We start from the raw sequence: 23,307 nt of genomic DNA on the forward strand, positions 1-23,307 counted from the left end.
CAACAGTGCACTCTCAATTTTCGTATCTTTTCGAGTGGCGTGATTTTCATTTCGTAAAAGATCGGGTAGTGGTTTTGAATAAATTGCCCCTAGTTTTATGTTAATGGTTACGTGTGAATTCTTTTTAATTTTGGAGAAATTATTTTAAATTCTGCAGATTTTTTTTTCTTTTATCGGTTAATACTGCATTAATAATTTCTCTAGCAATTGCCAATGCTAATATTGGCGGCACAGCATTTCCAATTTGCTTATACTTTTCCCTGGTGTTTCCGACAAAAATATATTCGTCATGAAATCCTTGAGCCCTAGCGTATTCTCTGACGCTTACAATTCTGTGCTGATCAGGATGTATCACTCTGCCTTGTGTTCTGCTCGGTTCCGGATTGGTGGTTATGGTTCCAAAATATCCGTCCCATTGTAACCGACCATACACATTTTTCCACTCCGAATTTCTGTCGGCTGTATGTGCAATTGACCATGGAATTATAGTTCTATACCGAATGTCTTTGTGAGTTTTATTGCAAGGATCTCCTTGGACACATTGACACATGCCTCTTGGTGCTGTATTTTCTTTCTGATTTTTAGTCCTAAAATGAATTAGAATTTTGTTGCTAATACCTACATGTATAATTTAATTTTTAATGGGGGAAATAGTGGCAAAGTGGAAGTGGGAAATAATTGGTCATTATTTTTTTATATTGTGTCGTTTTCATAGGTACTAGTCCAGAAAGTGGCGTATAGGTTGGATATGAGTGACAGCGACTTGTCAAACATTTTAAAAGTTAAAAGTGTTTATAGTTTAATTATATATTAATAAGATATAAAATAACCTATTGCTCATTGGAGTATTTATGTGAAAAAGTAAAAGGTAATTTTTTGTCATGTTTTACTTATATGTGGTACTACAAAGTGGCTCATAAGAAAGTTTCTTATATTTTAATTAATTTATTTAAAAAAACTCTCTATCGATAAACGTTTGTTCTGTTTTCAAGGTGTTCCTTTCTAGGTATCTTTTGCCTGGTATTCTGAAAGTCTTTAAAAACTTAACAATATAGTTAACTGTTTATAGATAGAGAATACCTTAGATATCTGACCATAACATCAGATTCGTCCAGTTGATTGGCAGGGCTTGTTTTTTAATCGTCTAACAATCATGTGATTTTTTACATAAATATTGCAATGGTCGAAGTTATTTTATGACTTATTAAAATATGATATTATCCTTGAATATATATCCATCCATTCTTTTGTTTTTTTGATAGAAGAAATAGAACGGTCTAAGATATCTCTCCAGTGGGAAAGAATAAGAAAGAGTAGAAAAATATCCGGCATGAATGGTTTAAGGTTCCTCATTGGCTCTCGTCATTTCCGATTTATTCATGGCGTATATTTCAGGAGAAGACACGTCGAAGACGCATTCTTGACGAGTTCCAATAAGGTAGGTTACATTCAAGGCAGGCTGTAAGTGGTTAAACTTCTGGATGTTACACATCAACGCCCTGTTGGCCCAGGCCGTCTTCGTTCACACCAACCACACCTCCACTTCCACCACTTCCTGAAAAATGGTTATGCAACAGTTAGTGATGGTTAGTCAGTAGGCTATTAATATTGTTATCATACCTATGATAGGCCTTGTACAGGTGCTGATTGGATATGTCTTGCTATAGTAATGGAAGCGTCTATTTCGAGTTCATTATAGTAAAATTATAGTTCGCCCAAGTAAAATGATTTCATATATCTCTGAACAAGGTACTTAGGCGTACCCTGAATGCTCCATGGTTCTTTAGAAGAGTCCAAAGTCATTGAAAAAACTTCTCAATTATTCATAGAGTCGCAATAAATATCAAGGCACTAGGAACTTCATTAAGGAGATTAGTGATTCCCTTCATTATCATCGTGACTCCTTCTGTCACTAAACACTTTCATTGGCCCTTTACCAGTAATTTAAAATATCAACAATTATTATACAATAAAACAAGCTTTAGCAGTTTTATCATTGACACGTTTTTAAACATGATTGACATGGTTCCATGATTGCAAACTCCGTTTAAATGTGTTGCCTTACTGGAAGAGCAAACTGTACTGGGTCATACAAACTTAAACCACTCAACATCGAAAAATAGAGAAAACTACGTTTTAAAAATATCATTAATTTGTCAACGAGTACTCCAAGGACTGGATGATCTGTGATGCTACATGTATAACTTAATTTTTATTGGGGGAAATAATGGGAAAGTGGAAGTGGGTAATAATTGGTCATTGTTTTTTTATGCTGTGTCATTTTCGCAGGTAATAGCCCAGAAAACTACGACGTTTTAAAAATGTCATTAATTTGTCAACGAGTACTCTAAGGATTGGATGATTTGTAATGCTTTTAACAATTGGCTTAAAAGTCTTGATAAGGAGATGAAATATCTCATATTTTTCAATAATTGTACTGTACATGGAGACATTACTGACCAAGCAAACATAAAAATACTTGTACTTGCCTGCAAACACCACTTCGAAACTTCAACCACGAGACCAAGACATCATTTAAAGTTTCAAAATGCACTATAGACAGTAAGTTATTAGACAATATCTTACTGATATTGAATACCAAATGCTAATGTGTTACAAGCCATGTCGATGATTGCCAAAGCTTGAAGAATAACAGGGTTTGTGGACCAACCTAACCTCAACATAACAAACCTCATTCTAAGCAATATCTTGGTACAAAAAGTATTTTTATATTTGTCCGCTCCTTAAGTCCCTAAAGCAAATAATTTTACGAGTTCTGTCTTAAACGTTTTAGTTCGACGAAACCACACATAATTATCCACTTAAAAATTATCATTTTTGAATACTCAAATTTCTAAAGCCTTCATTACATTTGAACTATATTCCTTAGGAAACCCTCCTCAAAATGGAAAAAGATAATGAAGAAGGCTCCTGGCAGTCCTGTTTCATCAAGGAACGACAGACCGCATTTGCAGGATACTAAAGAGGCACAACACTAAAGCTCTTTAGCCTTTTCTTGTTTATGGCGCTTCGTTCTTTCAAATATCATTAAATATAGGGAATACATTTGTTGTCTTAAATATAATTTAGGATCTAACAATAAATGATGATTACGAGGTGTATCGGAAACTCATTGCCGTTTTTTTTAAATAAAAAACTACATAATTAAAAGAAAACTGGAAAATGTTATTTATTCAAAGTATTGGTCACTTGAGTCTGTACATACTGCCCATCTTTCAGGCAATCTATGGATGCCACCGCAAAAAAACTGTTTGTTCTTTGGTTAAAACTAGCGTTGGGAACTATCGACTGAAAATAGTCGAAATAGTTGATAGTCGCAAAACAGTCGATAGTTAAAAAACTAACGACTGAACATAGTAATTACGCTTCCACTGTTCTAACGTGATATCAGACGAAGATGTACGAATTCTTGCCATTATAAATTGTGAGAGAGGAAAGGACGGAGCTAATAGATTGGACAGGTCATTTAAAATTACATTAAATAGACAATTGGCAGTGTTAATTAATATTGTAATTTAGTGTTACTTTGAATTTATGGAAAGGGATTTGAATAATTATCCCAAATACGTTTCATGGTATTTAATTTTAATATTTGGAAATTAATGAAGACATTAAAATGTAATTGGTTGTTATATTTTATTAGAATGATCATATTTGTTTCAACCGTACGATAAGTGAGATGGAGATGTACGTATTCCTTCTCGTAGTAATTAATTATTTTCTTGTATTTTTAATGGCCGTGAAAATACATTGCTGAATGTTAAAGAAGAGTTTTCCTATCAGCAAATTAATTTATTATAAATATTGAACCTCTTTACCGTTAATATTTTTTTAAGAATTTTAATAACTGTTACTGTAAAAACTATTTCGAATCGTTAGGAATCGGTGCAATTTGTGGAACTTTTGAATCTAATTTGTTTTCAAAATTGTAGGAAAGAAGTTTTCATAATCAAAAAATTTGAACAAAAATCGAGAGTGTTAGATCGATCTATTATTACTATTAAAACAATAAAAAGTATTTTACTATTTATCATCCACAATTTTATTCTTTTTGCACTATTACATTAATAATTTTTAAAAATAGCATTCCGAAATGCTATATTAATATATAGTATATTGTTATTTACAAACTACCAAAAAAAAACATAAAACCACATATATTACGTATAAATCCATGCATGCATAAATTCCACATATTCTTTTCAAGGTCGCGGCTAGGACGGCAGAGCCAGGATGTTAAAAAATAAGTCGAATGAAACTTGTAGAACCGAAAATAGTAACCAAAGTACAAGTACAAAGTACAGTACTGAAACATTCGATAGTAAATAGTAATAAAGTCGGTAGGATCGAAAATAGCGCCTAAAACAGCTGATAGTAAAAAGTAGTCAATTACTAAACAGTCGATAGTTCCCAACGCGGGTCAAAACCATTCATCGAGCCATTTTCTAACTTTTACGAAATTGGTGAAGTGCTTTTCTGCAAGTGCGTGTCCCTTTGATGCCAAAAGTATAGAGGGACGGTGCAAGGTCTTAAGGGTTTGACGGCGCCTTCAACGCTTCCTTGGTAGATTTTGCTTTATGCGGCGCGTTATTGTGCTGCAAAAGTACTTTACCGTGTCTTTGGACCCATTCTGGACGTTTTTCGATCAATCCATGGTTTTTAATGGATCATTTGTTGTCTGTAGCGATCATTATTAACTGTTGCACCAGTTCGTAACACGCCACGCCACTCTGGTCATACCAAACACAGAGCATTGTCTTGCGACCAAAACGATTTGGCTTTGAAGTCGATCGGCCGGCTTCACCAGGTGTTAGCCATACTTCTTTGCGCTTAGCGTTTTCAAAATAAATCCACTTTTAACCACCCGTCACTCCTCGATGAAGAATGCAGAAATAACTTCCGAGCATACCTTTAAAGTAGATTTTCAGAGACGATTTTCCATTTGCCTGTCATTCATTTAATGTGGCACCCATCTCCCCATTTTTTGAATTTTCCCCATTGTTCGTAATCGGTCGCTAATCGTTTCTTGGGCCACATTTAACGCTTCCGCCAATTGTTTTTGAGTTTGGCTTTTCCCCATAACTCTTGCACTTTCGCATCGTCAAACCTTTTCGGTCTGCCAGAACGTTCTTTGTTTTGCACATCGAAATCACCACTTTTGAATTCTTGAAACAATGCCTCACATGTTTTTAAGGTTACAATTACCGTAAGTTTCTATTAGTAAACGATTACTTTCCATGGCTTTTTTCCTTTGATTAAATAAGAATAGTAATGCGAGGCGCTAATGTACTGTTTTATGCACGAAACTTGACATTTTCAAACAGGTACAAATCTATCACGGTGTTACTTTCATAAAATATAACACCATAGCTTTGAAGCTTGGTGTCAGTAGAATAAAATGACATATATCAAATTATATCATACTTAAGCCTAGCGATTACTGTTAGGAAAACCGGTAATGATTTTCCGGTACACCTGCTATGTTAATATTACCTATAACAGTATTTCATCAATTCAGTTTGCGTCCCGTCTTCTAGCGTAATGGCAACATTGGGCAAATCGGTCCAATTACCATTTTCTGGTATCATCTGAATCCTTTTCTTAATCAAAGCGGAAACCGGATTACACTCGTGATCTTTGACCACATCACTCTTGTTACAATACTGCCTCAGCTGCCTTGCATAGTGGGATTGGAGGCCATCATCGTTATAGGGCATCTCAGTCGTCATCGTATCGTACGAAATATATGGCAAATCATATATCGCATCTCTAATAGTGACAGTTCTACGCGGCAATGATCCTAAAGCCCCCATGGCATTGTCACCTACAAATTTATGTGTTAGACTAACATCGCGTTGGCGAAAAATACATATTTTACCGATGTCATAAAAAAATTTATCTACTTTAATACTTTGTATATTTCTTTGGAATCGTCCGAAACAGTGAGTGGGATTCGGCAGTTTCGGCAATGTGAGTCCTGGTGCTGCGCCCACAACGAAGAACCTCCTTCTGTTTTGTGGCAAGCCATAATTTCCAGCTTGAAGTACGCCGAAGGATATTTGATAGCCGATAGCCAGGAGACACTTGAATGTCCTTTTGAGGTAATCCGTTTTGTCAAAATTCACGAAATTACGCACATTTTCGTAAATGAAATACTTCGGTCTAAAATATGAGTCGTATTAATAACACATACGTAGTATCTAAGAATTAAAATGGCGCCGATAAGGAATAATGACATTATATAAATCTTTAGAATAATGATGAGCCTTTAAAAATACTTAAATACCATAATTCACCAATCCTCGAAAAATAATATCGAAAAATAACGGCGAAAAAAATCGATATTTTTTTAGAAAATATCCATATATCGATATTTTTTCTGCATCCCTAACCAAGTGTGCGATATAATTAATATAATTTGACTGTTATCTCAATATATATCAAAACCTAAATTTTTTATAAATGTACTATGGTCGATTATGTATTATTTTCTAATATATTCATTACATAAAAATTTAACCTAAAAATATTATGTAGGTGGTAGAATAGAGATAATTTAGAACTAACGAATAAAATATCAACCTATAGAGTAGTATATAGAGTGTTAATGCATATAATTTAAATATTGTTTTCTGTGCAATGATGTAAAGCAAAACAAATAATGATGGTCAATAAAACAAAGGTTTCTGTGATCTGTTCGGGGAAAACAAATCTAATGACAGTTGTTGGATCAGATAAGTACAATATTGCTGCTAAAAATTTGTTGCGTGTTCCAGATCTAGCTACAAATTTGGTGTCAAATAAAGGACACAGGGCTTTCAGTTAGGTGGATCAAAATACTTCATAACCTTTGAGGATCATTTTAGACAAATGGTTTTAGTATACTTCTTAGAATCGAAAGAAGTTCTCGAATGTTTTGGGAGTTTCAGAAACATGGTAAAGAATCACCGGTAACAGAGAATAAAGATAGAGATCAGATAAGATTTTTGTTATCGAATGGCATAATTCATCAAAAGACAAATCCCTATACTCTTCGACAGAATGGCATGTCTAAGAGTATCCTAGTCGAAAAAGTCTAAAATAAATTTAGTATGTTATTTGACGCAATATTGGAGAAGAAACCTACGAAATACGATCGTTTGCCTTTGGACTGAGTATAACTCCATATTTTTGACTTTTGGAATTATTTTTAGTGGTTCACGTTTCTAAAGAAAAATGACAGAAATGGGACAAGATCATCTTAATTCATCCTTAATGAATTTTTAGGCGATCGATAGATCTGCTTCGGAAAAAAAAGTTTGCCAGTATTAAGAAAATCGCAGAGGATTGCAAAAGCCAGGAAGTTCGAAGACTATTGAACTATATGTGCCGGGAAAGATCACATATAGACGATCTAGAAACTGTCAGAGGTGCCTTGCGACAACCTGATGGTGATAATTGGAGGAAAGCTATGGAAGATGAGCTGAATTCATTTGAGGAAAACCGGGCATGGGACCCAGTTGATATTCCTAATAAACAGACAGTGCAGTGCAAGTGGGTGTTTAGAAGAAAAAAATACGATAACAATAACGGTATCGAGCTAGATTAGTTGGTAGAACTTAGTTATTTACAGACAGCTGACATATACTTAGATGAATGGATGCTATGCCGTTAATTAAAAAAAAAAAACGAATTTGTACCGAGTCATTTATAGATTGGAACAAAGGGGCTGTTAAATGTTTTATCTTTCTCTTGAATTGTGAACGAGTAGTGGCTTCAGTCGTGAGGAGATATAGAGAATACGAGCAAGACCTTATTGGTTGCGTTTATTTTCTCAGTTTTAAATTAATTACAACTTCAACATGCATCTTATTAGCTGAAGGATAATGCAGCCCAAATTTTAATCAACTCTAAACTAAAAGGCCGTATATTGTCGTGGTTTCATTCGAAGACAGTTTATTCAACGTTGTTAGTCGCCCACTTATTGAAAGCCCTGGAACATATGTTTAAAACATCCTCCCCGTAAACTATTAAGGAGAAAACAGTTTGAGAACAGTGTGTAAAGCTAGTGCAGTGTGGATACCATTTATTAATCTGAGTTTCAAAATAAATAAGTGTTAATAAATAAATAAAATTTATTTTATTAAATATTTGGTCCCACGTTCTAAATATATTCCTCCACCATTACGTCAAGAATATGTTTAATTGTAAAATTAATTTAAATTTTGGTTTTTGTGCCAGCATCCCTATCATTTGCAATTAAATTTTGTAATGTCGTTACATAAAATAAGGCTTTTTGTTTTATAGTAACTCTAGAAATCTAGCAAGCTAAAAAATTGTAAATTTGGTGTTACAGTATACTAAAAGCCATTTAATAATTCCAAAATTATGCCAGATCAGTTTATATAATGTATTTTTACTTAGCAACGCAAAATTCGATTCGCAGTGTGGTTTTTAATATTAAAATATATTTTAGCGAGCGCACTCACCATTTCGTAAAACTCACCTGTAATAATCTATAAATCCTAAATAAGTCATTATTTGTGAGTTATTCCCGTTAGAATTGGTGGTATTCTTAAATCTGTTAATGACAGAATACCCCTGACATGGTGGTCCTCCTACTATTATATCAACCTCACCTTTTTCCGGCATTTTAACGCTCTGTCCTTTTCCCTCCTTCAGTAATGATAAAATTGTGTTGCAATTTTCTTGCAACACAACAGCACCGGGATTATTTAACTGAAACGATTTAGCAGCTGCCTCGTTAATTTCAATCTAAAACATACTTGTATATGGTGTGCTCTTTTCTGCAGAAGCAATGAAAATATGATTTCTTACTGCCCATTTAACATTAACTAATCCAGACTTCTCCAGTCCATCAGATAATCCTCCACAACCTGCATAAATATCCAAACAGTTCAGTTTGTTTTCAAGCGTTGGCCATGCTACTGCAGATTCAGCGTTATAGCCACCAACAGTTCTTCGTCTTTTCGATCCTGAAAGGAAACCAATTGTAGTCTATCTAAAGTAGCGCTGAACTCACGTCATCAAGATGTTTAATGAGTTAAAAAGAGATACAACATTCGAACATGTAACCGAATCAGCTAGTAAAAGTCGTTCGGTTGTCAAATGTCTGCAAAATTCTACAAAATATTAGTGCTGATAAGAGGTTATAAATCGGCAAATGCTGTTTTGGCGTTTTGTTTTGATGAATTTCAAATCGCTGCTTAATATATTTGATTACACTATTTGAAAATTTCGAGGCCAAATAAATAGTCAGGAACTTCGACTAGGAACGAAAGAATATGTTAGAGATATAGGATAACTGTAGAAAATAGTATTGTAGAGTGTGAAGGATTTACATGCATATACAGGTGTCTAATATTTATAATATATAAGCATTTGGTTAAAATGTACGAGAAGAGAATGAATATTAACTGTTTTGCAAATATGGCAGATTCATTAGGGATATCAAGAAAAACTGTACACAGATAGTAACAGAAGAAACTAAGGAGAAATATAGTGATATCAGAATTATTTGATAAGAAAGCTCAGCAATAAAGGAAACAAGAACTGAACATAAAAAGGTAAATATATTCTCTAATGAAAATAAAATATATTACTTGGATGTACAAATATTAATTAGGTATATTAAGCCCCCAGGGTATACCACAGGTGGTTTAGAAAAGAGTTAAAGGTAAATATAATAAAATAACTCTAACCTACAAAAGATTATGGCTGTTTAATTTATTGTAGTACGATATAGTCCGTCGATAAATATGCGTTAGATGTACTATAATGAATAAATTATATTTTATAACATTTTTCTTTCATTATATTAGAATGTAGTTATATAGCTAATTGACGAAGCTATTATTTTACCTTCGTAAATTATTAAAATGTCAATATTAAATGCTACTTCAGTAGTGAGTTCATTGCTACTTTGGATAGACTATACAATCTATAAGAATAATTGGTTATACTCATAAAGTAATAGAGATGCAACTCAATAGGGGACTCTGGTGCAAAGTTTTGCTTTGCCCAACATCCAGAGGGAGGCACAATGGGCCATTCAAATAAATTGATTGTTTAGTTTAAATTTCCATTATAGGCACCTGTAAGAAAAATATGTTACTGTAAAGACATTTGATTGGCTCATTAGTAATGTTTGGCACGTGACAGCCTTGACGTCATCTTTAATTGACCAATGAAATTTAAATAAAAAACAATTTTTTTTTAAATAAATTTATTGAATTATATTCAATTAAATATACATATAAATATAATCTATAACAATAAATATAAAATTATAATGTAAATTTATCTACAAAATATAATATAAAAATAAATATATCCATAAAATATAAAAATTATATACATATATATATATATATATATATATATATATATATATATATATATATATATATATATAAAACCATAGGCAAAAAACTTGTATTGCAAATCAAAATTATCTCTTCCATCTCTCCGTCAGTACTTCTAATATTTTATACGAAAGATCATTATGGAATGTACAATTGAAGGGTTCTAAATTTATTTTTTTTAAACATTTGACAAAAATTTTGTTATATTATCGACGTGGCAAAATCGCTGAATAAAATAAGACATAGCTGAAAGACCCACTGAGAGTATATTAAAACAATTTTGTTAGAGTCTGGAGCACGAGATATTGTCTTGCCTCTATATAAAATCAGTCTCAATTTGTGGGTCTACTAATTTATTCGTAATTGTATGTAAACGAAAATCTGACTGAAGTTATAGGGTCAACTAATTAACAGTAAGAATAAGCAGAAAGGGGGATACTGGCTGAATGAATACAACCTTTACCATTACTTTCTGGAATTTGTTCAAATGTTGATGATACTTGATTCGAACACCCTGGTTGTGGACCCGGAACGATGGAAATAGGTACTACAAATATAGTAAGACAGTTTAAAAATTAATGGTAACAATTATGAACAGAAATGTGACTAACTCCTTCAATCTACCTTCTATATAATTTTGATTTTGATCCACTTCCATTTGTACATGTTCTGGGCTCCTGGTATTATTTTCACCATCACTAAATTGTTCATAAGTACTTAAAGGAAAGTTTAAATGTATCACAAAAATTTCTCACATGGTAACGATAATAAGCCACTTTAGGATTTTTAATGTTTTCTACTCATTTCTTAAAGACCGCTTTTTTAACGGAAAACCTCACACAACACTTCCTAGAACGGGAATGCATTTCAACTACCGACTTGTATATAGTAATAAAATAAAATAATAATTTAATGTATAAACGTTATAAAAAGCTAACCACACTGTTCTCTATATAGGGCACATTGAAAATGGCGTGCAAAATACAAACCATAGAACGAAATGAACCAATCAGATTCCGTCGTGGCTCTTAGCATAGCGAATAAAACAAGTAATGTATTAAAGTTAGCGACATCTACATGTTGGACGTCGCGAAACATTTCGCCAAAATTTCCTATGAAGTTAAATCTCTATTTCTCTATGGTTATACTTACCTATATTTTGTGCATCGGAAGGTAATTCTTTTATTTTCTCAGACCTCGGGTCATAGAACTCTTCGAAATAGAATCTTGATGGACCTTCTTGGACCCACTGGTAAATGTCGGATATATGTTCTTTATTGGAAATGTAGCACTTTCCTTTTACTACTTCGGACCATTTCTTAAAATTGCCTGAAATTAATTAAAGTTACGTCGTTTTATGAATGTGAATACTAAGCGGTTAACACCAATACCGATAGTGTAGATGCAATTGGTCCAGTATAGTAAATACGGATCTCCATACTGGCCTTTGCCGATATCTTCAGGCCTATAAAATTCCCGTACTTTAATTGAGACTCTTTTATTATTCGCAGTGATTTTCTCAATGATGCCCACGGTGTAAGGCTCACAAGCAATATATTCAGATTCATATTTTTTCTCAAATTTCCTGTATCTCTCCGGAAAAATAATTTGCCTGTCCAATTTTGTCATCCATACCCAATCACCATCCAGATTTTCCAGTGTGTAGTAATTCTCCTCCTACAAAACACACACGTGAATCAACGGAATGTGATTAGTAATTAGCTTTGTGTACAGCCACTTCTTTCGGTTTGATATTAAGCTCTTCTCTTTCGTAATCAATATAAATCGCTGAACCGACAGTGTACTTTTCATTTTTCCATTCAATGTATGAGCTCTCCGGAAAGCTCTTTTCTCTGTATATTGGCGTATTAAATGCATTTTCTTCTTCTTCCCAAAAACATGATATGCACCTGGATTCGTTATCGATGAAGTCGATAAATCGGCTCTGGTTGTAGTCGTAGCGTTTTGAGAAGAAGTAGTCTTTTCCATCACCGTTATCGTTCGTTTCATTCTTATTTTTCTCATCAGAATCCTTGCCTCCGTCTAAATGCCAGCTCCTTGAAAATTCGCTTTTATGAACCTAAAAGGTATCTTAATCAGCAGAATTAAAATAAATCGACGTTCTAATATACCTTGACCTTTTCTTGAACTCTCTGTAGTGGTATATCCTCACAGTGATCTACCAGGAACAGTTCTTTCGGATCTGACTCCTTGCCTAGAATAGTATCCTTGCCACGGATATAGAAGTGGGCGTGGCATAATTTCTCGTTAGTTTCTAGATCCTCAAACATATAAGATACGTGCGCAATTTGAGGATCGTCATTCTCTTCAGGGGCAACTAGAACGTTGTCACCCTGATTGATGTATATATTTCCTGATATAACATAAATTCCATTTAGTTACTAATGTGGAATATTAAAACGTTTTTAAGGACTTTTTAAAAGTTTTGCGACCATTATTTTTCTAGCTGAAGACCTAAATATATCTATCATTGAGTCAACATACCCATGTAATATGATATGCTTTGGGGATAGGCTTCATAGACGCACAGGGTGAAAATATAAAGGTAAAACATTCCTGTCCAAGAGATAGAGTTGAGAAAAACCATCGTCTTGATTTACTTCAGTGTAAATACTTGATTAATAAATTAATCGTAAGAACAGTGAGTGCCTCAATATTTACATCCAAGTCTAGCTGAAATCGCCAACTGTGATTTATTTTTTTATTTTTTATTTAAAATTCAACAAACTCATACAGCGGTACATAAGCCAAACCAATTTCCAGAAAAAGCACTAATTAATAAATGCTTCATTCAGACTACAATATGTATTACAACTGTGGAAGGTGGCTGAAGTAATTATGATTCCTAAAATAGGAAAGTTACCTAATGAAATAGCTGCCTTATATCACTATTACCGACGATATCCAAAGTATTTGAAAGATTTCTATTAAAAAGGATAAAACCAATCATTGAGAAAAAGCCCTCAGGAAACAACATTCATAGAATGTCAATAGAAAAATCGCTAGAAGAAAGTAAAACTTGTTCTGCAATATTCTTAGATGTTTGAGAGATGTTAGAAAGTTTGGTATGCGAATTTAATATTTTATAGTCAAGCAAGAAGATGCCTATTCTAAGTTGAGGAATATACAGGCAGGAGTGCCACAGGGAAGTGTATTGGGACCAGTCCTTTATCTGCTGTTCACTCAGGACTACAATCCTACCCACTGGAGCTTTTACTTGCTATTGCCGAAATACAATGCTGGATGGAAAAATAGCGTATCAAAATGAATCAAGCACGAGCCAGTATATATAGTCTATTCAAATATAGTCTATGTGACGACAAAAAATCGCAATGTTGCCGCACCAACTCTGAGTTGTTGTTCAGTTGGGCTTTGACATGAAATTCTAATCTAAATAAAATAATTGAATAAAAATGTTATCAAATATGATTTTTTTTCACATTATAGTATATCTAAAAGCTACAGTTAATTATACAGCCAGAATAATATATAGGTAAGAGTTAAAATCTCTTATCACTATTGCTTTCAATAATTTTGCATACATCTGACAGCTGGAGCTGTTAGGAAGGAAGATAAATTATTTCAATGTGCGTATCTTGATGAAATTTAGATATTTTAAAATGGTTCATTAGGCCGCTTTTGGAAAGACAGTAACAGAAAAAGTGTGAAGACAACAAAAATTTATGGAATAAGTTAAAAGTTTAAATAGCATTTGATTAGGTTTTATTGAACATAATATTTATTAATAAGTAACTTTATTCCTGGTACAGAATTAGTGTTTTCCTCCAAATCTAAGGGCAGGTACTATGGAGAAATGAACCATAACATGTTTTTGTTATGGTTTGAGAATCATTTGTGAAAAAGCCTGGACGAACCATCAGTTATTATTTTGATATTGATAAATGGTGGATCGTGAACATGTTTTAGACAGATTGGAAACCAATAGTTTAGTTATTGTCTTGGACAGTGACTCGGAAAGTGAAAGTGATTAAAGGAAACTTTCAGGATATATGATAATGCTCGAAATTCCCGAGACAGAGTGATGAGAGTGGTAACAACTAAAGTTATGCACATAGTTAATAGAATATAACTGTAGAAAATGGAATTGTAGTGGGTGAAAGATTTATGTGCACAGATATGATTGTAATTGTTCAGAATTAAACATGGGCATTAGGTTAGAATGTTTGAGGAGAGAATGAATACTAACGGTTTTGTAGAGATGGTAAATGTATTAGGCAGAATTTAGTGATTAATTTTATCAAGAATGGTGTACACAGATAGTGGCAGAAGAAATAAAAAAATACAGTGATCTCAAGATGACTTGACAAGTAAACCCATCGAAGGAAACAAGAACTAAATGTAAAAAGGTAAATATGCACAACTGTGAGCAATCAAGATGAATTGAACAACTAAATAAAAGGCAGTTTACCTATCAATTGAACTATCGAAGAAGTTCTCCAATATAGACAAGAGAACAAGTTTTGTTAAATATCTCAGACATAATCAAGTAAATGAAAAACATAATCTTAGAGTTAAGTCTTAATGCTCTAACCCTGTTAGAGATCATATATAGAAAATGTATAAAAACAGTGAGACACATTTCAAAGCAAGTTATATAAGGATGAGGTATAATGGAACTTCCAGACATTGCTTTTAAGAGAATACAATTTTTAAAAGCATATAATATAATCTTATTATTTCAATTTGTGTATTTAGATTAGACGATCGATTGACCAACGATCTAAAGTTGATAGAAAAAGGTAAACGTTGGAATAAAAGTTGATTAAGTTTTATTAGTCATAACATGTTTTAATAATTCATTGCAGATATGTTGTGCTTCATGCCGGAAATAGGAAAGGTGAATAGCACCTTTTGTTTGGATGATTTCGATCAGAAATATTGAAAAAGACTGACTAATGATATAATTGTGAACAAGTGCTTACACATTAACAACTTACTTATTCTCACATGACTGAAACTTTCTGAATATGGGATTATGATTCAATGCTGATTATTTCCAAGGCAGGGTGATGAGAGTGGAAACAATTAAAGGCGAGTATATAATTAATATATAATAACTGTAGGAAGTTATAAATGCTGAACGATTAATGGGCAAGGATATTTGTGTAATTTTTCAGAATTATACAAGAGCATTACATTAGAATGTACGAGGGGAGGATGAATATCAACAATTTTGCAGATTAGGAAGAATTCAGTGATTGATTTTATCAAGGTCTAACAGGTAGTAGCAGAAGAAATAAAAAATACAGTGATGTCAAAATGATTTGACAAGGAAACGCACCATCGAAGGAAAGAAGAACTAAGCGTAAAATGGTAAATATGCTCTCTAATGAAAGTAAAATACAATATTTGGATATACAATTGTTATTTAGGTGGATTAGACCACCAGGAAATATCATTACATATAAAATGCGCTTAACTCTATCTCATGGGTGGAAAAAATTCAATGTAAATATTGTAAAACAACTCTAACCTATAACTAATTATTGTGGCTGTATAATTAACTGTAGTTTCAATTATTCGATAATATATACATTGGATGTACTATAATGTTAAAATAAACTATATATATTTGATAACATTTTTGTTTCATTATTTTACGAACTAGAATATTGTTATATGTTAAAGTGAAACTGTACTAAAACTCACAGTTGTTACGGCAACATTGCGACGTTTTGATGTCGCAAATTTAAATGACACATGTACAACATGATTTTGAACATGTATATGTTCATAAAATTAAACAATTTGTAATTATTATTGTACCTATTAAACGCTGTAAATAAATGATTAACCAGTTATATTAATTTGTGTTTAATGTAAATATAGTATATATATATATTAAGATATATCTTTAAGCCGAATAAAAATTTACAATTAAATATGTTTTTATCATTTGTTACTTATTTATTTACTTTTAATAAATAAATAAATAATGTTAAAAATATAATTTTATCGTTGTAAACGTTGAACCCTTAAACTCCTCATTAACTACAGTCAGCCAGGAGATTTAGAGTTATTTAGAGTTAGTTGTTTACTTGGTTATGAAAGAAAAATGACTCAATTATTCAAATATCGACCACAGAGCGATCATTAGTTAAAATAGAGCGGTGAGTCTACTTGGTTATGTTATACTACAAATATTTTTTGCTAGCATTCAAAGTCGTGTCAGAAACTAGATAATAAAATCTCAAACAATTGCATATACAAGGACAAGTTAATCGTTTAGTAGGGGCCCTGTTACCATTGCTATATGTTAATAAATAATCGTTACGAATTTATTTTATGAGCAACCTTGATACGAAAATTGATAGGCGTTGTGGTTACAATCCAACATTAAGTGAAGCGAGGTATTGTCGAAAAAGTACACAGACCTACCGGCGAGTACAAGAGGAGGTTTAATTCATTGACTATCGACGAAGTTTTCCAAGTCATCTGGTATATTAATAACAGGTCACTTGAAAAGTCCCAGGTGACACGTAGATGGCGCTACTAGAATTAAATCCATATGTCTTTTAGTTAGCACTAAGCCTCAAAAGATGCGTGTATAAATTTGACAGCTGTCGGAACATTAGTTTGCGAGTTATAGCATTTTGAGTGAAGCAAATTTTGTTATTATAAAAAAAATGGATAAAAAGGAATTTCGCGTGTTGATAATATATTGCTTTTTGAAAGGAAAAAATACAGTTGAAGCAAAAACTTGGCTTGATGCCGGGTTTCCGGACACGGCCCCAGGAAAATCAACCATCACTTGGCGATATGAGCACCGAAGGCGGTGAACGTAGTGGACGCCCAAAAGAGGTTGTTACCGACGAAAACATTTAAAAAATCCACAAAATGATTTTGAATGACCGTAAACTGAAACTGAATGAAATAGCGAACACTCTAAAGATATCAACTGAACGTGTACATCATATCATTCACGAATTTTTGGGTATGAGAAAGCTTTATGCAAAATGGGTGCCGCGCGAGCTCACTTTTGACCAAAAACAACGACGAGTTGATGATTCGGAGCAATGTTTGAAGATGATTAAGCGTAATAAACCCGAGTTTTTGCATCGATATGTGACAATGGATGAAACATGGCTCCATCATTTCACTCCGAAGTCCAATCGACAGTCATTCGAGTGGACTGCAGACGATGAACCCACTCCAAAGCGGTGGAAAACAGTCGGCTAGCTAGGTTATGGCGACTGCATTTTGGGATGCGCATGGAATAATTTTTATTAACTACCTTGAAAATGGAAGGACCATCAACAGCGAGTATTACATATCATTATTGGACCGTTTAAAGGACGATATCGCCGAAAAAATGGCTATATTTGAAGAAAAAGAAAGTGATACATCACCAAGACAGTGTACCGTGTCAAAAATCCTTGAACTGGGCTTTGATTGCTTCTTCATTCACCGTATTCTCCAGATCTAGCCCCTAGCAACTATTTCCTGTTCTCAGATCTTAAAAGAATGCTCGCTGGGAAGAAATTTTTGTCGAATGAAGAGGTGATCACCGAAACTGACGCCTATTTTGAAGTAAAGGACAAATCGTACTACAAAAATGGCATTGCAAAGTTGGAGGTTCGCTATAATCAGTGTATCACCCTTGAAGGCATTTATGTTGAATAAAAAACTAATTTTGGCAAAAAAATGTGTTTTACTATGGTAGGCCGGGGACTTTTCAATTGACCTGTTACGTTAAAAAAATGTTTTGAAAAATAGGAAAATAATGGGGATGTCTTCTTCAACCCGTCATTATATTTTACTTACCAACTTTAGCGAATTTGTAACTGTTGTAATATACAGAATTAGGTAGTTTTATCCATTCCACCGTAAGATCGGCGCCTGTATCGCGCCGTTTCCTCTTCTGTGCGGTTTTTCTAAAACGAAATTAAATAATAACAATCAGCTTAACTCTTTATAGAACATTACACTATACCTGTTTGAATTACAATCGAATTTGGGTACTTTGCGACAGAAAATCTTTTTCACTGTTTGCGTAGTAGATATCTGGAAGACAATCACTGAATTATTTAAATAATTAAGACAAAATACGGTTATATTTACATCCGATCTGTTCTGCATATTGGTATGAAATGCAACTGAGTTGTCTGGCTTTTTTCGTGGTTCCTTTCTCGGTTGTTTCGGCATTATCAAAGGAAGTGGTCACTGGGATGACACCTGCAAGTATATTTTGTTTATTTAAGCAATATCAAACATGGCCGATTTCTTTGTATCTAAAATATATGCAGGGGAAATAAAGATTTAACTTTATAGGCAATTTTGGGGAAATGTTTCGCGACTGCCAATATGTAGATGTCATTATCTCGAATTTACTACTTGTTTCAATCGATTGAAATATTTCAGTACTACGTTTGTTATTGTTTAGCATTTTTTACGTTCGCATGATTAAATTATAATCAAAATTAGTTTATTATAATATATATTCGTTCTAAGAATTATAACTGGGTATACAGAAAGCAAAATAATGAGATATCCTTTTCCTTTCATTGTGCATTACAATTTATGAAGTCATAGAATAAAAAATATACGTGCATCAACAATTATGTTAAAAAAAGAAGTGAAATTTTAGTTTATGATCTGTTATGGCTGTAACTTTGTAGACCAAGATGAAATAAAGCTTATAGGGGCAAGGTAATATCTGATGCGACACTTAACATTTACGCCAATTTCGTCAAGATTGTTTTATTATATCAGGTGTAGGTCTTTAAGCTATATGCTAGTAATTTTACACTTGTTTTTTTTAATGTTAATTTTAAACCTTTCCATTCTGTAATACGTAATAGTTTTCAGTTATAATGATATATAAGAGTACGACATATTTTGGGATTAAAGAAATTATTAGATTTATAACATGGAAGGATAAGGAATTTGTTCTCAATACAATAAAACAAAAAGATCTAATAGATCCTGTTATAAACAGTAGTGTGTGTATAATGAATATATAATTACATTTTATAAATAAATTTATTTTAAGAAATAAAATTCAGTTTTTTATTTAGTTTTTTTTATTAATAAAAAATGATTCAGTCAGGAGTTAGGCACGTGATTCCATAATGAACCATTAAGAACCAATAAAATGGTTTTACAACAAAAATATTTCCTTTACAAGTGATTGAAGAGAGTCTAGTGTTGGAGAATCCTGGCATGCGCTGAAGGATTTACATTTGCAACATTTCCGGTTTTTCAAAATTATATGTATATTTGAAGAATATAATATAAAAACACAATTAATTACCTTGAACAGTTAACCTAATATTTCTGTTGAGAAACAAGTTAAAATGTTTTGATATATTTTTCGTTCCCTATAATAATATTAAAATTAATATTAATTAGTTATTACAAATATTTAATATGAAGAATCTTTTATAAATAGCTTTCATTTCGAAATCTCCTGTTGAAAAGAATAAAACTGGTCATAGAGAGAAAAAACCTAATACCAACACACCAGTTTGGGTTTGTTAACAAGCACTCAACATTTGACCAGGTCCACAGAATAACAGATGTTATTGAAAAAGCCTACAAAAGTAAAAAAATATGCTCAGCTATATTCTTAGATGTAGCACAAGCCTTCGATAAGGTTTGGCATGAAGGCCTTATTCATAAACTACAGAAAATGCTACTAAAACAACACACCGAACTGTTAAAATCATACATTACAACCAGAATGTCTAGAGTCAAACAAGAAGAAGCTTACTATACAATAAAAGAAGTTAAAACAGGTGTACCACAAGGAAGTGTATTGGGACCAATGCTTTATCTACTCTACACTTGTGATATATCACAAATAGAGAATATTACGATGACTACATTTGATGATGATACTGCCATTATAGCTGTCGGAGCCAATAGTGAAGAAGCCTCAGGAAAAATTATTTGTTTAAATGTAACAAAAGAATTAAACTATTTTATTCCGCAGTATAAGGGTTTAAATCTTAGATCTTATGTAAGTACAGTAAGGTTTGTTCTTTGCATTTCAGTCGGATGATTATATATATTATATATCGAAAGTTGTTGAAAGATATTGTTTGGTGTGGTTTCGAGAATATAGACGAACATTGACGGAATTCCATGCCGCGACAAAGGAATTAAGGTCCATTGTGTTCATAATTAAACTTGTTCGAACTTAATTTCGTTTATTACGAGTTTCAAAACTTAGTTCAAAGTGTTTCGGAAGAGGGGACGAGCGCTCTTTATATGCAACAGTCTATTCAATTAGGCGCTTCGCCAGCTTAAACAACGGGAAAGTGTCGTCGCTCTCATATCGCTGTCGGCGGACCGCTCGACGCTTCGTGGGGAAAAAGGGATTTTTTTCGGGGAACGATACCGGGACATAGGATTAAGAGTTACGCTGCGAAAAATGACATATTGCAGAATCAGTATTCAAATTCCACTCACTTTACCAATAAACTGTTATTGTATAGTTCTATAACATGTCAATTGAAAAATACCCGGCCTGACACATAGATGGCGCTACTAGAATTAAATCCATATATTTTCAGCTAGCCATAACCCTCATAAAAGATGCGTGTATAAATTTGACAGCTGTCGGATCATTAGCTTGTGAATTATAGTATTTTGAGTGAAGCATCTTTTGTTATTGTGAAAAAATGGGTAAAAAGGAATTTCGCGTGTTGACAAAATATTGCTTTTTAAAGGGAAAAAATACTGTTGAAGCAAAAACTTGGCTTGATACCGAGTTTCCAGATACTGCCCCAGGAAAATCAACCATCAAGCATTGGTATGCTAACTTTAGACGTCAAAGGAGGTTGTTACCTACAAAAACATAGTACATACTCTAAAGATATCAACTAAACATCATATCATTCACCAGTATTTGGGTATGAGAAAGCTCTGGGCAAAGTGGGTGACGTATGAGCTCACTTTTAACTAAAACCAACGATTGATTATTCGGAGAAGTGTTTGAAGATAATCAAGCGTAATAAACCCGAGTTTTTGCGTCCATATGCGACAATGGATGAAACATGGCTCCTATAAGTCACATATCGACAAAGCGTAGGAAAACGCAACAACCGGCTGGCAAGATTATGGCGTCTGTATTTTGTATGTGCATGGAATAATTTTCACTGACTACCTTGAAAAAAGAAAGACCATCAACAGCGACTATTACACAGCGTTATTGGGCCGTTTGGAGAACGAAATCGCCGAAAAATGGCCGCATTTGAAGAAAAAAAAGTGCTGCTTCACCAAGACAATGCACCGTGTCATAAGTCAGTGAAAACGATGGCAAAATGCATGAATTGGGCATCTAATTGCTTCCTTATCCACCGTATTCTCCAGATCTGTTCCCAGCGACTATTTCCTTCCTTTCCTATATCTCAGATCTCAAAATAAAGTTGGGAAGAAATTTTCGTCGAATGAAGAGGTGATCGCCGAAACTGAGGCCTATTTTAAGGCAAAGGACAAATTGTAATACAAAAATTGTATCGAAAAGTTGGAGGGTCGCTATAATCAATGTATCACCCTTGAAGGGAATTATGTTGAATAAAAAAACTAATTTTGCCAAAAAAATATGTTTTGCTATGGTAGGCCGGGGAATTTTCAATTGACCTGTTAGTTTATATTTAACCTCGGCCATAGACCACATTCAAGTGCTAGGGCAAAGATGAACCAACAGTATCTCTAGGATCGAAAGATATCGATAGCATACCAGATATATATTGTACCAGCATCTGAAAAGGTTCGCGCACGTTAATATATTCCGTTTCATAGGTCGTTTTTTCATCACTTTACATATCAGTTAATTTTTCTCACATACCCTGTTTCAAAACTTTTTAGACGTGGTATGATACTCTTTGACAGTATATTGTATTTAATATTTTTTCTCCATACTTTGTTGTCTTCTTGACTAATAATTTTATGTATAATTATGGTAGGGGAATATTGTAGCAACCTTGAGGTATATCGAATTTTATACCTTAGAATAGCGGCCTACAAAATACCTAGAGAATATTATACTAGACGTTGAACACGTGTCGGGTGACAGTAGGAAGGTACTGTAAAGGATAACGAAGATCTGACAACCACGAGACGTTGGTCTGGGATATTATTGAAGGATACTTGGGATCATTCAGTCACTGACCATCGTTCAGTTCAGATGTGCCACCATCGACTACTGAAGCCTCGTCTTCAGGTAACACTGTGCCGCGCCCTTTTTTCTATTTTGTATATTATTAAATTTTTATATCAATAAATAACTCTCGCTCAACCCTTAAGAACTCAGACTACTTAAATTTATTTTAATTTGGGAAATATATACTGATAAAGAACAATTTTTTAATAAATTATGATTGTGCTAACTATATATAATATGCGATGAAATAAAGCGAAATTGCAATAGTTGAATACATTGACAATAAAAGAGTTAAATAAACGAGGGCCCGGTGATATACAAACCCGACTTTGGTCGCCAGTTAATCTGGCGTCAAATTTCGACCACGACCCATTAGAACAACCTTGGGACCGGTCTCCAGGGGTGGCCCGTGTCTTCCTTTCATTCAAATACATGCAAATTCGATGGTTTATAGAGCAGACAGGCCATCTGCGTGCCAAAGGCTTCCAGATTAATGTCCGCATTTTGCAAAATAAATTGCCACGCACAGCGCCATCTGCGGCGAAACACCGACATACCCCCGTCGCCCTTCCGCAAATTGGATGCAATTTTTTTACAACAATAAAAAAATCCAATTACACACCCGCCGCCTTTTTAACCTCCAAAGCTTCGTAAATAACTATGATACTTTTTAAGTTTATGCATTTTATATATGGTCAATTCAAAATAACGGTGAAGTAACGTCATCAAGATGTTTAATGTACCGAGAGCCGCGGTTTGTAAAATCATTTT

The 23,307-nt window shown here is 33.4% G+C and overlaps 1 protein-coding gene and 1 long non-coding RNA gene across 4 annotated transcripts in view; both read right to left on the reverse strand.

Annotated features, from left to right (window-relative positions):
• Positions 1-7: 7 nt before the first annotated feature.
• The window catches only part of LOC143195976 (DNA (cytosine-5)-methyltransferase 1-like), a 30,700-nt gene continuing 7,400 nt past the window's right edge, over positions 8-23,307 (reverse strand). For 2 of the 3 annotated variants that reach the window (XM_076403526.1, XM_076403524.1), the window contains exons 2-13: positions 18,489-18,602; positions 18,361-18,431; positions 18,192-18,301; positions 12,518-12,759; positions 12,118-12,465; positions 11,777-12,062; positions 11,538-11,714; positions 8,839-8,996; positions 8,507-8,775; positions 5,900-6,183; positions 5,515-5,845; positions 8-587 (exon numbers count right to left, since the gene is read on the reverse strand). In XM_076403526.1, the coding sequence (XP_076259641.1) occupies positions 140-587; positions 5,515-5,845; positions 5,900-6,183; positions 8,507-8,775; positions 8,839-8,996; positions 11,538-11,714; positions 11,777-12,062; positions 12,118-12,465; positions 12,518-12,759; positions 18,192-18,301; positions 18,361-18,431; positions 18,489-18,572 (2,808 nt within the window). In that variant the 5' untranslated portion in view covers positions 18,573-18,602 and the 3' untranslated portion in view covers positions 8-139. Of the gene's footprint in view, positions 588-1,351; positions 1,556-5,514; positions 5,846-5,899; positions 6,184-8,506; positions 8,776-8,838; positions 8,997-11,537; positions 11,715-11,776; positions 12,063-12,117; positions 12,466-12,517; positions 12,760-18,191; positions 18,302-18,360; positions 18,432-18,488; positions 18,603-23,307 lie in introns of those variants that run through there. The other variant, XM_076403527.1, reaches the window with a different exon arrangement.
• On the reverse strand, positions 10,667-11,135 carry LOC143195979 (uncharacterized). The gene is made up of 2 exons (XR_013005630.1): positions 11,010-11,135; positions 10,667-10,932 (listed from the first exon to the last, which is right to left on the reverse strand). It is a non-coding gene; the product is annotated as an uncharacterized LOC143195979 (long non-coding RNA).

This window comes from Rhynchophorus ferrugineus, unplaced genomic scaffold, assembly GCF_030347505.1.
Source record: "Rhynchophorus ferrugineus isolate W39M unplaced genomic scaffold, kcgeb_rfMv2 rfM4, whole genome shotgun sequence".
NCBI classification, from domain to species: domain Eukaryota; kingdom Metazoa; phylum Arthropoda; class Insecta; order Coleoptera; family Curculionidae; genus Rhynchophorus; species Rhynchophorus ferrugineus.